A 21,636-nucleotide genomic window follows, 5' to 3' on the forward strand; every position below is an offset into this window, starting at 1 on the left:
CCTGCTGTCCTGCTGTCCTGCTGTCCTGCTGCCCTGCTGCCCTGCTGTCCTGCTGCCCTGCTGCCCTGCTGTCCTGCTGCCCTGCTGCCCTGCTGTCCTGCTGTCCTGCTGCCTCATCACCTCCGTCCTCCCACCCAGGCTTTCACTGATGTGTGCTGTGGCTGAAGCAAAGGCAATTTGAACTCTCGCTCACTCTCTCTCTCTCTCTCTCCTCCCCCTCGCTCTCTCTTTATCTCTCCTCCCCCCCCCTCTCTCTCTCTCTCTCTCTCCTCCCCCTCGCTCTCTCTCTCTCTCTCGGTCTCTCCCTTTCTCTCTCTCTCTGTCCCTCTCGCTCTCTCTCTCTCGTTCTCTCTCTGTCCCTCTCACTCTCTGTCTGTCTCTCTCTCTGTCCCTCTCACTCTCTGTCTGTCTCTCTCTCTCTGTCCCTCTCACTCTCTGTCTGTCTCTCTCTCTGTCCCTCTCACTCTCTGTCTGTCTCTCTCTCTCTGTCCCTCTCACTCTCTGTCTGTCTCTCTCTCTCTGTCCCTCTCACTCTCTGTCTGTCTCTCTCTCTCTGTCCCTCTCACTCTCTGTCTGTCTCTCTCTCTCTGTCCCTCTCGTTCTCTCTGTCTGTCTCTCTCTGTCTGTCTCAGCCCTTTTCAGTTGATTTGGTTTTACTTCAAGTCAGCATGGGACTGTGTTTTGTAAATAGTGCCAGCTCTGTGGGTCACCACTCGGATGCAGCCCAACACACTCACCGTGGAGGTGAAAGGTTGCATCTGCAGAATCGTGCACACTGCGCCTGTTCGCCCAGCCTCCGCTGCTGTCTCGCTCAGACTTCTTAAATGTGGTTCGCTTCCTTACATGTCAATGAGAAAACCAGCCAACGTCACATCGCTTTCAGTTCCGTCTGAGGATTCCAGTTGTCGTCATTTCTCAGACAAATCCACGATATGACCCCCCCCCACCCCCCCTGCTGACCCGGGGAGGGCTGCAGACTACCACATGCCTCCTCCCCTACATGTGGAGTCACCAGCCGCTTCTTTCACCTGACAGTGAGGAGTTTCACCAGGGGGACGTAGCGCGTGGGAGGATCACGCTACTCCCCCCAGTTCCCTCTGCCTCCTGAACAGGCGCCCCAACCGACCAGAGGAGGCGCTAGTGCACCGAGCAGGACACATACCCACATCCGGCTTCTATCCCAATGGGTAGACTGCCATGCCACCCGGACACCAGAAATGTTGTTTCTTGATGTCAGTGGAGCGCTCGTGTTGTGACAGTACTGCACATATCCATGTCGCCGCACAACATTACGGATTGTGTCTTTAACTAACAGGTCTGTCGTCGCATTTCAACGGGCGTCCACTCCTAACAAGTGCTCGTTTTTCTCAGTCACTACTTGTATTTGCCCTGCTCCCACAGTGTGGTCGAACTTTTGAAATAAGTTTGGGGTTTGTTTTGTTGTGTTTTTGTGTGGACCACTGTACCGCGCTGTAGGCATTGAATGTGATCTCCAGGATGAAGATGCCCGAGGTTATTGTTTGATGGTTTTTCTGCAGCCCAGTTGTACAGTTTGTCTTCCTCTGATATGAGATGTGAGAAGGAACAAGGAGCGGTTATGGAAGAAGCTAAAGGCCTCCTCTCCAGCTCCCGTGTGTGCTCAGACCAAAATGGCCGCCCTCCTCCCTCCACCTCCGGTTCCCCTCGATGATAGATTGACCTGAGTAGTTCACACGGCAGTCTTCCATAATGTGTCCCGCTCTTGTTTTCTCCGTTGCTCCTTCACGTTTTACCTGACACATGTTCCTCTTCTCTCTCTACAGTCGTTTCAAGGCAGCCAAGGGCGAGCCTATCTCTTTAACTCAGTGTAAGTATATGCACACCTGACTCAACGCAACAAAAAGCAACGGGTAAACATGAAGACGGACGGTCCGTCGTCAAGGGGCCGTGTGTGAACGGGTTTCCATTCTAAGCAGACACCGCCTCAGTAACCAGCTCCTCCCCCCATCTGGGGGGAGGAGGTGGATTGATGGGTGTAATTTAGTCGGTGTAAAGTGTTGTTGGTTTGGAATTAAAACCCGTGCACCCGTCGCTCCGCGACGACACATGATTTAACAGAACCGGGCACCGTCATGTAGTTTAGCAAACAGAGGTTGGACCAAGTCATTGTCTCCTAAGTAACAAGTAAGTCTCAAGTCTTGGCACTCAAGTTCCAAGTCAAGACCAACAAGTCCCAAGTCAAGTACCAAGTCCTAAACCTTGAGATTAAGGTCCTAACCAAGTCTTCGTCAAATTTAATGTCATTTCAAGAGCAGAGTAATGTTTTACACTTGATTTATACAAATCCTGAATGCTTTTGAAATGTGTATTCTCTCCGAGTTGGTGGAAGTGGATCTGTAAGTGTGGAAATGAGGAGCTGACTGGCTGCACACCTTCTAAAGCATCTTATCTTTGGGCTTGGCCAGGGTGTGAAGTCTGTCAAGTCAAAAGGCTCAAGTCCAAGTCAGTCGCAAGTCATTGGTGTTAAAGTCAACCTCCAGCTGCAAGTCTTTTTCAGCTCTGTCAAGTCTAGACTCATCAGATTTGTGACGTGAGTCTGACTTGAGTGCACGTCGTTCGACTCGGGTCCACACCTCTGTTAGCAGGCATCCAAAAATAAGGCCTGTCATAGTCTTGTGCATTCCTGTTTGGAGTTTCCTGCCTTATGTGTGGCCTTTCTTTCTTTCCTTCTTTCTTTCTTTTTTCCACCCGTCTTGTGTATTTGCAGAGTGAACGTGGGATGCGGGCCAGCGGAGGAGCGGGTTCTCCTCACAGGTTTACACGCTGTGGCGGACATTTACTGTGAAAACTGTAAAACAACCCTCGGCTGGAAATACGTAAGTAAATCATCAACTTTTTCTTTTAATCTCACCCCGGCAGCCCCTTTAATCATTTCTTTTCCCTTCTTAGTTGCTGGCGGCTGGCATCTCAGATCAGACATCCTCCTCTCTGAGGTTCTCCTCCTCCCCTCCTTCCACCATATTCTTTGTTTTAGGACTGCTTAACGCCAGTATCCTCTTCGTAGTGGTGTGGAGCTTGTAATTGTGAGCTTCCAGCAGGTCGAACAAGGTGCAGGTTGAAAGAACAAGGAAGAAGTTGTTAATGCAATGACTTTTTTTCTGCAGTTAAAATTTAGGCCGTAAGTTTGAACTCTCGCTGGTCTCCAAGTACATTCAGTAATTACAGAGCGGAGAGGCTGGCTCCAGACGGACACACGAGAGCGGCGGAGAGTCCAACCTGACTGAATGTCAGGCCGTTCTGAGGGAGCTTGTCCGGTTAATTGTCTGCAACAACTGGGAGTCTTTTGTTTTTTACTCGGACTGGACACGATGAGAGACGAGTTGTTATGAAGCTCCTCTATTCCACAAGTGTTCCCTTGTAACTCACTGTTTTTAACTCGGACTGGACACGTTGTGAGACGAGTTGTTTTGAAGCTCCTCTATTCCACAAGTGTTCTCTTGTAACTCACTGTTTTTAACTCGGACTGGACACGTTGTGAGACGAGTTGTTTTGAAGCTCCTCTATTCCACAAGTGTTCTCTTGTAATTCACTGTTTTTAACTCGAACTGGACACATTGTGAGACGAGTTGTTTTGAAGCTCCTCTATTCCACAAGTGTTCTCTTGTAATTCACTGTTTTTAACTCAGACTGGACACGTTGTGAGACGAGTTGTTATGAAGCTCCTCTATTCCACAAGTGTTCTCTTGTAATTCACTGTTTTTAACTCAGACTGGACACGTTGTGAGACGAGTTGTTATGAAGCTCCTCTATTCCACAAGTGTTCTCTTGTAATTCACTGTTTATACTGGGACTGGACACGATGTGAGACGAGTTGTTATGAAGGTCCTCTATTCCACAAGTGTTCTCTTGTAATTCACTGTTTTTAACTCGGACTGGACACGTTGTGAGACGAGTTGTTTTGAAGCTCCTCTATTCCACAAGTGTTCTCTTGTAATTCACTGTTTTTAACTCGGACTGGACACATTGTGAGACGAGTTGTTTTGAAGCTCCTCTATTCCACAAGTGTTCTCTTGTAATTCACTGTTTTTAACTCGGACTGGACACGATGTGAGACGAGTTGTTTTGAAGCTCCTCTATTCCACAAGTGTTCTCTTGTAATTCACTGTTTATACTGGGACTGGACACGTTGTGAGACGAGTTGTTTTGAAGCTCCTCTATTCCACAAGTGTTCTCTTGTAATTCACTGTTTTTAACTCGGACTGGACACAATGTGAGACGAGTTGTTATGAAGCTCCTCTATTCCACAAGTGTTCTCTTGTAATTCACTGTTTTTAACTCGGACTGGACACGTTGTGAGACGAGTTGTTTTGAAGCTCCTCTATTCCACAAGTGTTCTCTTGTAATTCACTGTTTTTAACTCGGACTGGACACATTGTGAGACGAGTTGTTATGAAGCTCCTCTATTCCACAAGTGTTCTCTTGTAATTCACTGTTTATACTGGGACTGGACACGATGTGAGACGAGTTGTTTTGAAGCTCCTCTATTCCACAAGTGTTCTCTTGTAATTCACTGTTTTTAACTCGGACTGGACACGTTGTGAGACGAGTTGTTTTGAAGCTCCTCTATTCCACAAGTGTTCTCTTGTAATTCACTGTTTTTAACTCGAACTGGACACATTGTGAGACGAGTTGTTTTGAAGCTCCTCTATTCCACAAGTGTTCTCTTGTAATTCACTGTTTTTAACTCGGACTGGACACGTTGTGAGACGAGTTGTTATGAAGCTCCTCTATTCCACAAGCGTTCTCTTGTAATTCACTGTTTTTAACTCGGACTGGACACGTTCTGAGACGAGTTGTTTTGAAGCTCCTCTATTCCACAAGTGTTCTCTTGTAATTCACTGTTTTTAACTCGGACTGGACACGTTGTGAGACGAGTTGTTTTGAAGCTCCTCTATTCCTGAAGTGTTCTCTTGTAATTCACTGTTTTTTACTCAGACTGGACACGTTGTGAGACGAGTTGTTATGAAGCTCCTCTATTCCACAAGTGTTCTCTTGTAATTCACTGTTTATACTGGGACTGGACACGATGTGAGAGGAGTTGTTATGAAGGTCCTCTATTCCACACGTGTTCTCTTGTAATTCACTGTTTATACTGGGACTGGACACGATGTGAGACGAGTTGTTATGAAGCTCCTCTATTCCACAAGTGTTCTCTTGTAATTCACTGTTTTTAACTCGGACTGGACACGATGTGAGACGAGTTGTTTTGAAGCTCCTCTATTCCACAAGTGTTCTCTTGTGATTCACTGTTTTTATCTCGGACTGGACACGATGTGAGACGAGTTGTTTTGAAGCTCCTTTATTCCAAAAGTGTTCTCTTGTAATTCACTGTTTTTTACTCGGACTGGACACGATGTGAGACGAGTTGTTTTGAAGCTCCTCTATTCCACAAGTGTTCTCTTGTAATTCACTGTTTATACTCGGACTGGACACGATGTGAGACGAGTTGTTTTGAAGCTCCTCTATTCCACAAGTGTTCTCTTGTAATTCACTGTTTTTAACTCGGACTGGACACGATGTGAGACGAGTTGTTATGAAGCTCCTCTATTCCACACGTGTTCTCTTGTAATTCACTGTTTTTAACTCGGACTGGACACGTTGTGAGACGAGTTGTTTTGAAGCTCCTCTATTCCACAAGTGTTCTCTTGTAATTCACTGTTTTTAACTCGGACTGGACACGATGTGAGACGAGTTGTTTTGAAGCTCCTCTATTCCACAAGTGTTCTCTTGTAATTCACTGTTTTTAACTCGGACTGGAAACGATGTGAGACGAGTTGTTTTGAAGCTCCTCTATTCCACAAGTGTTCTCTTGTAATTCACTGTTTTTAACTCGGACTGGACACGAAGTGAGACGAGTTGTTTTGAAGCTCCTCTATTCCACAAGTGTTCTCTTGTAATTCACTGTTTTTATCTCGGACTGGACACGATGTGAGACAAGTTGTTATGAAGCTCCTCTATTCCACACGTGTTGTCTTGTACTCACTGTTTTTAACTCGGACTGGACACGTTGTGAGACGAGTTGTTTTGAAGCTCCTCTATTCCACAAGTGTTCTCTTGTAATTCACTGTTTTTATCTCGGACTGGACACGATGTGAGACGAGTTGTTATGAAGCTCCTCTATTCCACACGTGTTCTCTTGTACTCACTGTTTTTAACTCGGACTGGACACGATGTGAGACGAGTTGTTTTGAAGCTCCTCTATTCCACAAGTGTTCTCTTGTAATTCACTGTTTATACTCGGACTGGACACGATGTGAGACGAGTTGTTTTGAAGCTCCTCTATTCCACAAGTGTTCTCTTGTAATTCACTGTTTTTAACTCGGACTGAACACGATGTGAGACGAGTTGTTATGAAGCTCCTCTATTCCACAAGTGTTCTCTTGTAATTCGCTGTTTTTAACTCGGACTGGACACGATGTGAGACAAGTTGTTTTGAAGCTCCTCTATTCCACAAGTGTTCTCTTGTAATTCACTGTGTTTAACTCGGACTGGACACGATGTGAGACGAGTTGTTTTGAAGCTCCTCTATTCCACAAGTGTTCTCTTGTAATTCACTGTTTTTAACTCGGACTGGACACGATGTGAGACGAGTTGTTTTGAAGCTCCTCTATTCCACAAGTGTTCTCTTGTAATTCACTGTTTTTAACTCGGACTGGACACGATGTGAGACGAGTTGTTTTGAAGCTCCTCTATTCCACAAGTGTTCTCTTGTAATTCACTGTTTTTATCTCGGACTGGACACGATGTGAGACGAGTTGTTATGAAGCTCCTCTATTCCACACGTGTTGTCTTGTACTCACTGTTTTTAACTCGGACTGAACACGATGTGAGACGAGTTGTTTTGAAGCTCCTCTATTCCACACGTGTTGTCTTGTACTCACTGTTTTTAACTCAGACTGGACACGATGTGAGACGAGTTGTTTTGAAGCTCCTCTATTCCACAAGTGTTCTCTTGTAATTTACTGTTTTTAACTCGGACTGGACACGTTGTGAGACGAGTTGTTATGAAGCTCCTCTATTCCACAACTGTTCTCTTGTAATTCACTGTTTTTTACTCAGACTGGACACGTTGTGAGACGAGTTGTTATGAAGCTCCTCTATTCCACAAGTGTTCTCTTGTAATTCACTGTTTTTAACTCGGACTGGACACGATGTGAGACGAGTTGTTATGAAGCTCCTCTATTCCACAAGTGTTCTCTTGTAATTCACTGTTTATACTGGGACTGGACACGATGTGAGACGAGTTGTTTTGAAGCTCCTCTATTCCACAAGTGTTCTCTTGTAATTCACTGTTTTTAACTCGGACTGGACACAATGTGAGACGAGTTGTTTTGAAGCTCCTCTATTCCACAAGTGTTCTCTTGTGATTCACTGTTTTTAACTCGGACTGGACACGTTGTGAGAGGAGTTGTTATAAAGCTCCTCTATTCCACAAGTGTTCTCCTGTAATTCACTGTTTATACTGGGACTGGACACGATGTGAGACGAGTTGTTATGAAGCTCCTCTATTCCACAAGTGTTCTCTTGTAATTCACTGTTTATACTGGGACTGGACACGATGTGAGACGAGTTGTTTTGAAGCTCCTCTATTCCACAAGTGTTCTCTTGTAATTCACTGTTTTTAACTCGGACTGGACACGATGTGAGACGAGTTGTTTTGAAGCTCCTCTATTCCACAAGTGTTCTCTTGTAATTCACTGTTTTTATCTCGGACTGGACACGATGTGAGACGAGTTGTTATGAAGCTCCTCTATTCCACACGTGTTCTCTTGTACTCACTGTTTTTAACTCGGACTGGACACGATGTGAGACGAGTTGTTTTGAAGCTCCTCTATTCCACAAGTGTTCTCTTGTAATTCACTGTTTATACTCGGACTGGACACGATGTGAGACGAGTTGTTTTGAAGCTCCTCTATTCCACAAGTGTTCTCTTGTAATTCACTGTTTTTAACTCGGACTGGACACGATGTGAGACGAGTTGTTTTGAAGCTCCTCTATTCCACAAGTGTTCTCTTGTAATTCACTGTTTTTAACTCGGACTGGACACGATGTGAGACGAGTTGTTTTGAAGCTCCTCTATTCCACAAGTGTTCTCTTGTAATTCACTGTTTTTAACTCGGACTGGACACGATGTGAGACGAGTTGTTATGAAGCTCCTCTATTCCACAAGTGTTCTCTTGTAATTCACTGTTTATACTGGGACTGGACACGATGTGAGACAAGTTGTTTTGAAGCTCCTCTATTCCAAAAGTGTTCTCTTGTAATTCACTGTTTTTTACTCGGACTGGACACGATGTGAGACGAGTTGTTTTGAAGCTCCTCTATTCCACAAGTGTTCTCTTGTAATTCACTGTTTATACTCGGACTGGACACGATGTGAGACGAGTTGTTTTGAAGCTCCTCTATTCCACAAGTGTTCTCTTGTAATTCACTGTTTTTAACTCGGACTGGACACGATGTGAGACGAGTTGTTTTGAAGCTCCTCTATTCCACAAGTGTTCTCTTGTAATTCACTGTTTTTATCTCGGACTGGACACGATGTGAGACGAGTTGTTATGAAGCTCCTCTATTCCACACGTGTTGTCTTGTACTCACTGTTTTTAACTCAGACAGGACACGATGTGAGACAAGTTGTTTTGAAGCTCCTCTATTCCACAAGTGTTCTCTTGTAATTCACTGTTTTTTACTCGGACTGAACACGATGTGAGACGAGTTGTTATGAAGGTCCTCTATTCCACAAGTGTTTTGTTGTAAGTTATTTTTTTTAACTCGGACTGGACACGAAGTGAGCCGAGTTGTTTTGAAGCTCCTCTATTCCACAAGTGTTTTGTTGTAAGTCACTGTTTTCAACTCGGACTGAACACGATGTGAGACGAGTTGTTTTGAAGCTCCTCTATTCCACAAGTGTTCTCTTGTAATTCACTGTTTTTAACTTGGACTGGACCAGATGTCAGACAAGTTGTTTTGAAGCTCCTCTATTCCACAAGTGTTCTCTTGTAATTCACTGTGTTTAACTCGGACTGGACACGATGTGAGACGAGTTGTTTTGAAGCTCCTCTATTCCACAAGTGTTCTCTTGTAATTCACTGTTTTTTACTCGGACTGGACACGATGTGAGACGAGTTGTTTTGAAGCTCCTCTATTCCACAAGTGTTCTCTTGTAATTCACTGTTTTTATCTCGGACTGGACACGATGTGAGACGAGTTGTTATGAAGCTCCTCTATTCCACACGTGTTCTCTTGTACTCACTGTTTTTAACTCGGACTGGACACGATGTGAGACGAGTTGTTTTGAAGCTCCTCTATTCCACAAGTGTTCTCTTGTAATTCACTGTTTATACTCGGACTGGACACGATGTGAGACGAGTTGTTTTGAAGCTCCTCTATTCCACAAGTGTTCTCTTGTAATTCACTGTTTTTAACTCGGACTGAACACGATGTGAGACGAGTTGTTATGAAGCTCCTCTATTCCACAAGTGTTCTCTTGTAATTCGCTGTTTTTAACTCGGACTGGACACGATGTGAGACAAGTTGTTTTGAAGCTCCTCTATTCCACAAGTGTTCTCTTGTAATTCACTGTGTTTAACTCGGACTGGACACGATGTGAGACGAGTTGTTTTGAAGCTCCTCTATTCCACAAGTGTTCTCTTGTAATTCACTGTTTTTAACTCGGACTGGACACGATGTGAGACGAGTTGTTTTGAAGCTCCTCTATTCCACAAGTGTTCTCTTGTAATTCACTGTTTTTAACTCGGACTGGACACGATGTGAGACGAGTTGTTTTGAAGCTCCTCTATTCCACAAGTGTTCTCTTGTAATTCACTGTTTTTATCTCGGACTGGACACGATGTGAGACGAGTTGTTATGAAGCTCCTCTATTCCACACGTGTTGTCTTGTACTCACTGTTTTTAACTCGGACTGAACACGATGTGAGACGAGTTGTTATGAAGCTCCTCTATTCCACACGTGTTGTCTTGTACTCACTGTTTTTAACTCAGACTGGACACGATGTGAGACGAGTTGTTTTGAAGCTCCTCTATTCCACAAGTGTTCTCTTGTAATTTACTGTTTTTAACTCGGACTGGACACGTTGTGAGACGAGTTGTTATGAAGCTCCTCTATTCCACAACTGTTCTCTTGTAATTCACTGTTTTTTACTCAGACTGGACACGTTGTGAGACGAGTTGTTATGAAGCTCCTCTATTCCACAAGTGTTCTCTTGTAATTCACTGTTTTTAACTCGGACTGGACACGATGTGAGATGAGTTGTTATGAAGCTCCTCTATTCCACAAGTGTTCTCTTGTAATTCACTGTTTATACTGGGACTGGACACGATGTGAGACGAGTTGTTTTGAAGCTCCTCTATTCCACAAGTGTTCTCTTGTAATTCACTGTTTTTAACTCGGACTGGACACGTTGTGAGACGAGTTGTTTTGAAGCTCCTCTATTCCACAAGTGTTCTCTTGTGATTCACTGTTTTTAACTCGGACTGGACACGTTGTGAGAGGAGTTGTTATAAAGCTCCTCTATTCCACAAGTGTTCTCCTGTAATTCACTGTTTATACTGGGACTGGACACGATGTGAGACGAGTTGTTATGAAGCTCCTCTATTCCACAAGTGTTCTCTTGTAATTCACTGTTTATACTGGGACTGGACACGATGTGAGACGAGTTGTTTTGAAGCTCCTCTATTCCACAAGTGTTCTCTTGTAATTCACTGTTTTTAACTCGGACTGGACACGATGTGAGACGAGTTGTTTTGAAGCTCCTCTATTCCACAAGTGTTCTCTTGTAATTCACTGTTTTTATCTCGGACTGGACACGATGTGAGACGAGTTGTTATGAAGCTCCTCTATTCCACACGTGTTCTCTTGTACTCACTGTTTTTAACTCGGACTGGACACGATGTGAGACGAGTTGTTTTGAAGCTCCTCTATTCCACAAGTGTTCTCTTGTAATTCACTGTTTATACTCGGACTGGACACGATGTGAGACGAGTTGTTTTGAAGCTCCTCTATTCCACAAGTGTTCTCTTGTAATTCACTGTTTTTAACTCGGACTGGACACGATGTGAGACGAGTTGTTTTGAAGCTCCTCTATTCCACAAGTGTTCTCTTGTAATTCACTGTTTTTAACTCGGACTGGACACGATGTGAGACGAGTTGTTTTGAAGCTCCTCTATTCCACAAGTGTTCTCTTGTAATTCACTGTTTTTAACTCGGACTGGACACGATGTGAGACGAGTTGTTATGAAGCTCCTCTATTCCACAAGTGTTCTCTTGTAATTCACTGTTTATACTGGGACTGGACACGATGTGAGACAAGTTGTTTTGAAGCTCCTCTATTCCAAAAGTGTTCTCTTGTAATTCACTGTTTTTTACTCGGACTGGACACGATGTGAGACGAGTTGTTTTGAAGCTCCTCTATTCCACAAGTGTTCTCTTGTAATTCACTGTTTATACTCGGACTGGACACGATGTGAGACGAGTTGTTTTGAAGCTCCTCTATTCCACAAGTGTTCTCTTGTAATTCACTGTTTTTAACTCGGACTGGACACGATGTGAGACGAGTTGTTTTGAAGCTCCTCTATTCCACAAGTGTTCTCTTGTAATTCACTGTTTTTATCTCGGACTGGACACGATGTGAGACGAGTTGTTATGAAGCTCCTCTATTCCACACGTGTTGTCTTGTACTCACTGTTTTTAACTCAGACAGGACACGATGTGAGACAAGTTGTTTTGAAGCTCCTCTATTCCACAAGTGTTCTCTTGTAATTCACTGTTTTTTACTCGGACTGAACACGATGTGAGACGAGTTGTTATGAAGCTCCTCTATTCCACAAGTGTTTTGTTGTAAGTTATTTTTTTTAACTCGGACTGGACACGAAGTGAGCCGAGTTGTTTTGAAGCTCCTCTATTCCACAAGTGTTTTGTTGTAAGTCACTGTTTTTAACTCGGACTGAACACGATGTGAGACGAGTTGTTTTGAAGCTCCTCTATTCCACAAGTGTTCTCTTGTAATTCACTGTTTTTAACTTGGACTGGACCAGATGTCAGACAAGTTGTTTTGAAGCTCCTCTATTCCACAAGTGTTCTCTTGTAATTCACTGTGTTTAACTCGGACTGGACACGATGTGAGACGAGTTGTTTTGAAGCTCCTCTATTCCACAAGTGTTCTCTTGTAATTCACTGTTTTTTACTCGGACTGGACACGATGTGAGACGAGTTGTTTTGAAGCTCCTCTATTCCACAAGTGTTCTCTTGTAATTCACTGTTTTTATCTCGGACTGGACACGATGTGAGACGAGTTGTTATGAAGCTCCTCTATTCCACACGTGTTGTCTTGTACTCACTGTTTTTAACTCGGACTGGACACGATGTGAGACGAGTTGTTTTGAAGCTCCTCTATTCCACAAGTGTTCTCTTGTAATTCACTGTTTTTAACTCGGACTGGACACGTTGTGAGACGAGTTGTTTTGAAGCTCCTCTATTCCACAAGTGTTCTCTTGTAATTCACTGTTTTTATCTCGGACTGGACACGATGTGAGACGAGTTGTTATGAAGCTCCTCTATTCCACACGTGTTGTCTTGTACTCACAGTTTTTAACTCAGACTGGACACGATGTGAGACAAGTTGTTTTGAAGCTCCTCTATTCCACAAGTGTTCTCTTGTAATTCACTGTTTTTTACTCGGACTGAACACGATGTGAGACGAGTTGTTATGAAGCTCCTCTATTCCACAAGTGTTTTGTTGTAAGTCACTTTTTTTAACTCGGACTGGACACGAAGTGAGCCGAGTTGTTTTGAAGCTCCTCTATTCCACAAGTGTTTTGTTGTAAGTCACTGTTTATCCTCGGAATGAACACGTTGTGAGACGAGTTGTTTGGAAGCTCCTCTATTCCACACGTGTTGTCTTGTACTCACTGTTTTTAACTCGGACTGGACACGATGTGAGACGAGTTGTTTTAAAGCTCCTCTATTCCACAAGTGTTCTCTTGTATTTCACTGTTTTTGACTCGGACTGAACACGATGTGAGACGAGTTGTTTTGAAGCTCCTCTATTCCACAAGTGTTCTCTTGTAATTCACTGTTTTTGACTCGGACTGAACACGATGTGAGACGAGTTGTTTTGAAGCTCCTCTATTCCACAAGTGTTCTCTTGTAATTCACTGTTTTTAACTCAGACTGGACACGATGTCAGACGAGTTGTTTTGAAGCTCCTCTATTCCACAAGTGTTCTCTTGTAATTCACTGTTTTTAACTCGGACTGGACACGATGTGAGACGAGTTGTTATGAAGCTCCTCTATTCCACAAGTGTTTTGTTGTAAGTCACTTTTTTTAACTCGGACTGGACATGAAGTGAGCCGAGTTGTTTTGAAGCTCCTCTATTCCACAAGTGTTTTGTTGTAAGTCACTGTTTATCCTCGGAATGAACACGTTGTGAGACGAGTTGTTTGGAAGCTCCTCTATTCCACACGTGTTGTCTTGTACTCACTGTTTTTAACTCGGACTGGACACGATGTGAGACGAGTTGTTTTAAAGCTCCTCTATTCCACAAGTGTTCTCTTGTATTTCACTGTTTTTGACTCGGACTGAACACGATGTGAGACGAGTTGTTTTGAAGCTCCTCTATTCCACAAGTGTTCTCTTGTAATTCACTGTTTTTGACTCGGACTGAACACGATGTGAGACGAGTTGTTTTGAAGCTCCTCTATTCCACAAGTGTTCTCTTGTAATTCACTGTTTTTAACTCAGACTGGACACGATGTCAGACGAGTTGTTTTGAAGCTCCTCTATTCCACAAGTGTTCTCTTGTAATTCACTGTTTTTAACTCGGACTGGACACGATGTGAGACGAGTTGTTATGAAGCTCCTCTATTCCACAAGTGTTTTGTTGTAAGTCACTTTTTTTAACTCGGACTGGACATGAAGTGAGCCGAGTTGTTTTGAAGCTCCTCTATTCCACAAGTGTTTTGTTGTAAGTCACTTTTTTTAACTCGGACTTGACCAGATGTCAGACGAGTTGTTATGAAGCTTTTCTATTCCACAAGTGTTCTCTTTTAATTCACTGTTTTTAACTCGGACTAGACACGATGTGAGACGAGTTGTTTTGAAGCTCCTCTATTCCACAAGTGTTCTCTTGTAATTCACTGTTTTTAACTCGGACTGGACCAGATGTCAGACGAGTTGTTATGAAGCTCTTCTATTCCACAAGTGGGGTGGTGTTTTTTCATCCCGGTGACCATAGCGTGTTTTCCACGTTACCATTTAATCGAGTAACCTTCGTTAGGGCAGTGAATATGAAATACTGCGGCAGCAGGACATCTGGGTAGTGTAGCGGTCGATTTCGTTGCCTTTCAACACCTGGATCACAAGTTCAAATCCGGCTTGGTCGGGCGTCCCTACAGAAACAATTGGCTGTGTCTGCGGCTGGGAAGCCAGATGTGCGTATGTGGCCATGTCACTGCACTAGCGCCTCCTCTGGTCGGTCAGGGCACCTGTTCAGGGTGGAGTTGTGACGGGGGGAATAGCGTGATCCTCTCACGCGCTACATCCCCCTGTTGAAACTTCTCACTATCAGGTGAAATGAAGCGGCTGGTGACTCCACATGTATGGGAGGGGGCATGTGGTAGTCTGCAGCCCACTCCGGATCAGCAGAGGGGGTGGAGCAGCGACCCCCGGGGCGGATCTGAAGAGTGCGTTATTGGCCAAGTACAATTGGAGAGAAAAAGTGGGAAAAAAATCTCAAAAAAATAAAAATTGGGGCGGCTACAGTAGCCTGGCTGTTTCAACATTTCCAGTTTGTGCAGGATGTACCTTGTCGAGCAGTGATGACACAGTCATGACTGGTGCCGATATTCTCTGACCTGTCTGCAGAAAGTGGTCGGCTGCTAGCGGCCTGCAAAAAAAGTCACCTTTTGGTATCAGAAGAGGAATCAACTATCCACACATATATAAAATATTAAGGTGTAAGACAAAAATAGAAAGAATCATGTTGCTGAATCTAATAGCTTTTTGGAGGGATTTAGAGTGCAGACCTGACTCCTTCTTTCTGCTCTTTAGTATCAGCTCAGCTTGCTGGGAACCTCGATGGAGCTGGTACCAAAAACGAAGTACTAGGTACTGTTCCCAACGTTTGCCCGTTGGAAAACGAAAAAAAGCGAGAAGAGTCAAGTCGAGCTGGTACCGTGCAGTGGAAAAGGTCCACTCGTATCGTAAGACCAAAAGACAGACCAAAACAACTGTCTTCAGTGTTGTCAATTTAAAGTCAGACTGAAATTGATAAACCATTTTTTTACACCACTTGTTACTTTCATCGTCATGCAGTTTGCACTGTGTCTTTCTGCTGTAAGAAATATGGGTGTAAAAGGTAGAGTTCGAATTTCTATGTTTTGCTTTTGAAGAGAGCTCACCCTGGTTAAGCGTTTTGCAGTTGATCCTTTTTTCTGACACGTGATGTCAGTATGCAATCATTTGCATACAGCCAGTCAGATCAAGTAATCAAAATATGAAACCCTGCCCACTCCCACTGCCAAACCTTGCATGTACTTGTCAATCAAAGGTTAGCTCGTGAATATTAATAAGGACTAGATCACTCCCTCACACTTCCTGAGACAGCTGAAACTGTTTCTAATGAAGGTGCAACAAAAACTTTTTTGTCATTTACTCATGAAACATTGTTGCAGAATGTTCTATTGAAGGTTTTCAGACATAAAAAGTTACATCTGATTACTCGTGAAACATTGTTGCAGAATGTTCTATTGAAGGTTTTCAGACATGAAAAGTTACATCTGATTACTCATGAAACATTGTTGCAGAATGTTCTATTGAAGGTTTTCAGACATGAAAAGTTACATCTGATTACTTATGAAACATTGTTGCAGAATGTTCTATTGAAAGTTTTCAGACATGAAAAGTTACATCTGATTACTCATGAAACATTGTTGCAGAATGTTCTATTGAAGGTTTTCAGACATGAAAAGTTACATCGGATTACTTATGAAACATTGTTGCAGAATGTTCCATTGAAGGTTTTCAGACATGAAAAGTTACATCTGATTACTCATGAAACATTGTTGCAGAATGTTCTATTGAAGGTTTTCAGACATGAAAAGTTACATCTGATTACTCATGAAACATTGTTGCAGAATGTTCTATTGAAGGTTTTCAGACATGAAAAGTTACATCTGATTACTTATGAAACATTGTTGCAGAATGTTCTATTGAAGGTTTTCAGACATGAAAAGTTACATCTGATTACTCATGAAACATTGTTGCAGAATGTTCTATTGAAGGTTTTCAGACATGAAAAGTTACATCTGATTACTTATGAAACATTGTTGCAGAATGTTCTATTGAAGGTTTTCAGACATGAAAAGTTACATCTGATTACTCATGAAACATTGTTGCAGAATGTTCCATTGAAGGTTTTCAGACATGAAAAGTTACATCTGATTACTCATGAAACATTGTTGAAGAATGTTCTATTGAAGGTTTTCAGACATGAAAAGTTACATCTGATTACTTATGAAACATTGTTGCAGAATGTTCTATTGAAGGTTTTCAGACATGAAAAGTTACATCTGATTACTTATGAAACATTGTTGCAGAATGTTCTATTGAAGGTTTTCAGACATGAAAAGTTACATCTGATTACTCATGAAACATTGTTGCAGAATGTTCTATTGAAGGTTTTCAGACATGAAAAGTTACATCTGATTACTTATGAAACATTGTTGCAGAATGTTCTATTGAAGGTTTTCAGACATGAAAAGTTACATCTGATTACTCATGAAACATTGTTGCAGAATGTTCTATTGAAGGTTTTCAGACATGAAAAGTTACATCTTGTACTGATTTCATTCTACACTACATTACATCAGAAGTTGTGGAGAAAGGCGTCCGGGTAGCGTGGCGGTCTATTCCGTTGCCTACCAACACGGGGATCGCCAGTTTGAATCCCCCTGTTGCCTCCGGCTCGGTCGGGCGTCCCTACAGACACAATTGGCCGTGTCTGTGGGTGGGAAGCCGGATGTGGGTATGTGTCCTGGTTGCTGCACTAGCGCCTCCTCTGGTTGATCGGGGTGCCTGGTCAGGGGGGAGGGGGACTGGGGGGAATAGCGTGATCCTCCCACGTGCTACGTCCCCCTGGTGAAACTCCTCACTGTCAGGTGAAAAGAAGCGGCTGGCGACTCCACATGTATGGGAGGAGGCATGTGGTAGTCTGCAGCCCTCCCCGGGTCAGCGGAGGGGGTGGAGCAGCAGAGGGGGTGGAGCAGAGACCGGGACGGCTCGGGAGAGTGGGGTGATTGGCCGGGTACAACTAGGGAGAAAAAGGGGTAAAGGAAAAAGTTATGGAGAAGTGTTAGACGATAGTTTGGAGAACCAAGACACTGGGGTTTGCCTGCATCCACAGTAACGCTGCTGTGTGTGATATTACATGTTTGTTTGTCTGCTCTTTTGCACAGGAACACGCGTTCGAGAGCAGTCAGAAGTACAAGGAAGGGAAGTTCATCATTGAGTTGGCGCACATGATCAAGGACAACGGCTGGGAGTGACGCTGCCGCCAGGCACTCCCCTTTTCTTTTCTTTTCTTTTCTTTTTTTGGATTCTTTGACCTTTTGAATGCTCTCCAATGAACTGTGTGGAGCAACAACCATCGACCACCGTAACAGCCCCCCCCCACCCCCCACCCCCCACCCCCACCCCCCCCCCACACACACACACACACCTTCGCCCTCCTGTCACGTGTACACACACGCCTGCTCATTGTGAAGCTGAAATGTACAGTTTTAATAAAAGGCGACAGGAAAGCCGGTTTGGGGGGGGGGGGGGGTGTGACTTGGAGAATGTGTCGCGGGGGTCCTGTAGTTTCCTGTTTGACGGCTGGTTGTTGTCCTTCGCCACTCGGAAGCTTTGGGTTCGCCCACCCCCACCCTCCACCAACTCCCCCCGACACACTTACACCTTTTTTGCGGTGACGCGGCGACCACCGAGTAAAAATGAGTGAAAGAAGACCATCAGACTTTAACGTTTATGTTCTTACTTTTTCTTTGGGGGGTGGGGGGTGGGGTCCTCACGAGACCATGGAAGCTGGAGGACTTTTTCTTTTTTCTAAATATTCTTCATTTCCAGCCTCCTGGGCTCGATAAAGGGTCTAACGTTTGGATGGGAATGCAGATGGCTGTTACCGGTTCACATTTGTGTTTCAGTTTGTCGAGATGTTGTGTTGTTTGTTTGCTAATGTCCCAAATGGAGTACAAGTTGTGGGCCGGGGATGTTCCGGCAGAACGTGTAGTTACACAGATATGTTAGCGTATGTAGCAGCGTTTTTTAAACAATGGCGGAAGACAAGATCGCTTTGGGATTTTACTCTTTCTTTTCCTTTATATTTCTTGTGGGTTTTTTAAATTTTATTTTTATTGTTATTTTTTTGCCCTTCTGGTATCATTCAGCACCCAAAAAGCATTGAAAGCAGCACCTGCTTTGTGTTTGCGGTATATGGTATATAGTAGTATTTGTTTGAGGTATATGGTAGAAGGTAGAAATTGGTAACTGGTATTTGGCTGAATGCAATTTTGGCTGGTCCCATTTTGCAGCAGTACTACAAGAAACAAGAGAAAGGTGAACAGGTGCAGACCTCACACAGGAGCTGGACGACAGCGTCCACGTGAATCATGGCAGGATGAACGGTTGTCTTGTCTCACAGTGACATGATGACACAACTGCATATGACTAGATACACACATGGATTACATGTCCGCACATACACTATATGTACAAAAGTATTGGGACACCTGGCCATCACCCCTACAGGAGCGTTTATGACCCCCCATTCTAAATCCATAGGCATTAATATGGAGTCGCTCCCCCCTTTGCAGCTATAACAGCTTCCGCTCTTCTGGGAAAGCTTTCCACAAGATTTTGGAGTGTGTCTGTGGGAATTTTTGTCCATTCATCCAGAAGAGCATTCGTGAGGTCAAGCGCTGATATTGGACGAGAAGACCTGGCTCGCAATCTCCGTTCTAGTTCATCCCAAAGGTGCTGGATGGGGTTGAGGTCGGGGCTCTGTGTGGGCCAGTCAAGTTCTTCCACACCAAACTCACCAGACCATGTCTTAATGGACCTTGCTTTGTGCACTGGGGCACAGTCGTGCTGGGACAGAAAAGGGTCCTCCCTAAACTGTTCCCATGAAGTTGGAAGCATAGACTTGTCCAAAATGTCTTGGTATGCTGAAGCATTAAGATTTCCCTTCACTGGAACTAAGGAGCCAAGCCCAACCCCTGAAAAACAACCCCATACCATCGTCCCTCCTCCACCTAACTTTACAGTTGGCACAATGCAGCCAGGCAGGTATCGTTCTCCTGGCATCCGCCAATCCCAGACTGGTCCATCAGACTGCCAGACAGAGAAGCGTGATTCTTCACTCCACACAACCCGTCTCCACTGCTCCAGAGTCCAGTGGCAGCATGTTTTACACCACTCCACCCGACGCTGGGCATTGTGCTTGGTGATGTAAGAGTTGCATGCAGCTGCTCGGCCATGGAAACCCATTCCATGAAGCTCCCGGCACACAGTTTTTGTGCTGATGCTAATGCCAGAGGAAGTTTGGAACGCTCCAGTTATTGAGTCAACAGAGCGTTGGCGACTTTTACGCACTATGCTCCTCAGCACTCGTTGACCCCGTTGTGTGACTTTACGTGGTCTGCCACTTCCTGGCTGAGTTGCTGTTGTTCCTAAACGCTTCCACTGTTCAATAACACCACTTCCAGTTGACCGTGGAATATCCAGCAGGGAAGACATTTCACCAATTGACTTATTGCAAAGGTGGCATCCTATGACAGTACCACGCTTGAATTCGCTGAGCTCTTCAGAACGACCCATTCTCTCACAGATGTGTGTAAATGCAGCCTGCATGGCTAGCTGCTGGATTTTATACACCTGTGGCAATGGGTCTGAATGAAACACCCGAATTCAATGATTAAGAGGTGTCCCAATACTTTTGTCCATATAGTGTACTATGAAAGCAGTCATAGTATATTGATGATGAAACATGAATTTTATAGATATTTACTCCCACGCAGACCTGTCTATATGCATATGATATAGTATATGTGTATATGCACGGTGTGTGTGTGTTTACACGTTACACTATCGCATACTTGAAAGAAGTTCAACTTTGTTTGCACTTTGCAGAGGCCTTTGGTTCAGCCGTTTCGAGGCAGGCGTGTTGTGCTTGTTCAGCCCCCTGTAGTGGTGTCTCACAACCTTTTCAGCACACGGCTGACAGATTGTCTAAGATGCTTTGAATGGACGTGGGAGTTGGAGGACTAACTCGGTTTGCTCATCTTCATTTGAGACGATCACACAGATGCATTTCCCTGCAGAGCTCATATGATTTCATTTTTAGCACATTTGGCAGCGTGCATCTCAGCAGGTACACTGCTCGTCTGGGTTTTTACAAATTTTGGTTTTCTTTTCGGACAGGAATTATTCTTTAAACTTTGCTGCTATCCTGGAAAGTCCATCCTCTCTTCCCACTTTTGTGTGTCTTTTGCACTTTATGCCTGATGGAGCTTATTGCAGTGTCTGAATTGTCGCTTTCTCATTGCAGATTGTCTATTTGTCTCTAAGCGGCATGAACCTTGGGCCTCTTCAAAAAAAAAAAAAAAAAAGTGACGCCTCTCCGTTTATGTTGTGCAGCGCATAACTCTGGAACGTACATATGTGAACCCATGTGTCTTCCCCTTTCTGGTTAAAAGTGGCCCTCAAAATGACACACTTCCTCCTACCAAAATCCTCATAGAGCGCCGCCCTTTGTCTGGGACAGGCGGGTGGGTGGGTTAGGGCGAGAGACGATCCAAACCTGAATTCTATACATGAATATAAATAAATATAAATAAACATATATATATATATATACACATATATATTTTATTGGTCTAAATGTAAACGTGATGAAATGAAGAAAACATGAGCTGGGGTGTTTAGTGAGTTGTTACTCAGCAGGAGGTGGGTCTGTAGACTAGGTGGGATGCCCTGGGGGTGTTTAGTGAGTTGTTACTCAGCAGGAGGTGGGTCTGTAGACTAGGTGGGATGCCCTGGGGGTGTTTAGTGAGTTGTTACTCAGCAGGAGGTGGGTCTGTAGACTAGGTGGGATGCCCTGGGGGTGTTTAGTGAGTTGTTACTCAGCAGGAGGTGGGTCTGTAGACTAGGTGGGATGCCCTGGGGGTGTTTAGTGAGTTGTTACTCAGCAGGAGGTGGGTCTGTAGACTAGGTGGGTGTTTAGTGAGTTGTTACTCAGCAGGAGGTGGGTCTGTAGACTAGGTGGGATGCCCCGTGGGTGTTTAGTGAGTTGTTACTCAGCAGGAGGTGGGTCTGTAGACTAGGTGGGATGCCCCGTGGGTGTTTAGTGAGTTGTTACTCAGCAGGAGGTGGGTCTGTAGACTAGGTGGGATGCCCTGGGGGTGTTTAGTGAGTTGTTACTCAGCAGGAGGTGGGTCTGTAGACTAGGTGGGATGCCCTGTGGGTGTTTAGTGAGTTGTTACTCAGCAGGAGGTGGGTCTGTAGACTAGGTGGGATGCCCTGGGGGTGT

At 44.2% G+C, this 21,636-nt stretch overlaps 1 protein-coding gene across 1 annotated transcript; it reads left to right on the forward strand.

Annotated features, from left to right (window-relative positions):
- The first annotated feature begins 1,597 nt into the window (after positions 1 to 1,597).
- LOC130112942 (protein yippee-like 1) lies at positions 1,598 to 17,705 on the forward strand. Its single transcript, XM_056280467.1, has 4 exons — positions 1,598 to 1,631; positions 1,720 to 1,846; positions 2,747 to 2,855; positions 17,510 to 17,705. The coding sequence occupies exons 1-4, from the start codon at positions 1,598 to 1,600 to the stop codon at positions 17,597 to 17,599; spliced, it is 360 nt and encodes a 119-aa protein (XP_056136442.1). The 3' UTR covers positions 17,600 to 17,705.
- The last annotated feature ends 3,931 nt before the right edge of the window (positions 17,706 to 21,636 follow it).

This window comes from Lampris incognitus, chromosome 1 (assembly GCF_029633865.1).
Source record: "Lampris incognitus isolate fLamInc1 chromosome 1, fLamInc1.hap2, whole genome shotgun sequence".
NCBI classification, from domain to species: Eukaryota; Metazoa; Chordata; class Actinopteri; order Lampriformes; family Lampridae; genus Lampris; species Lampris incognitus.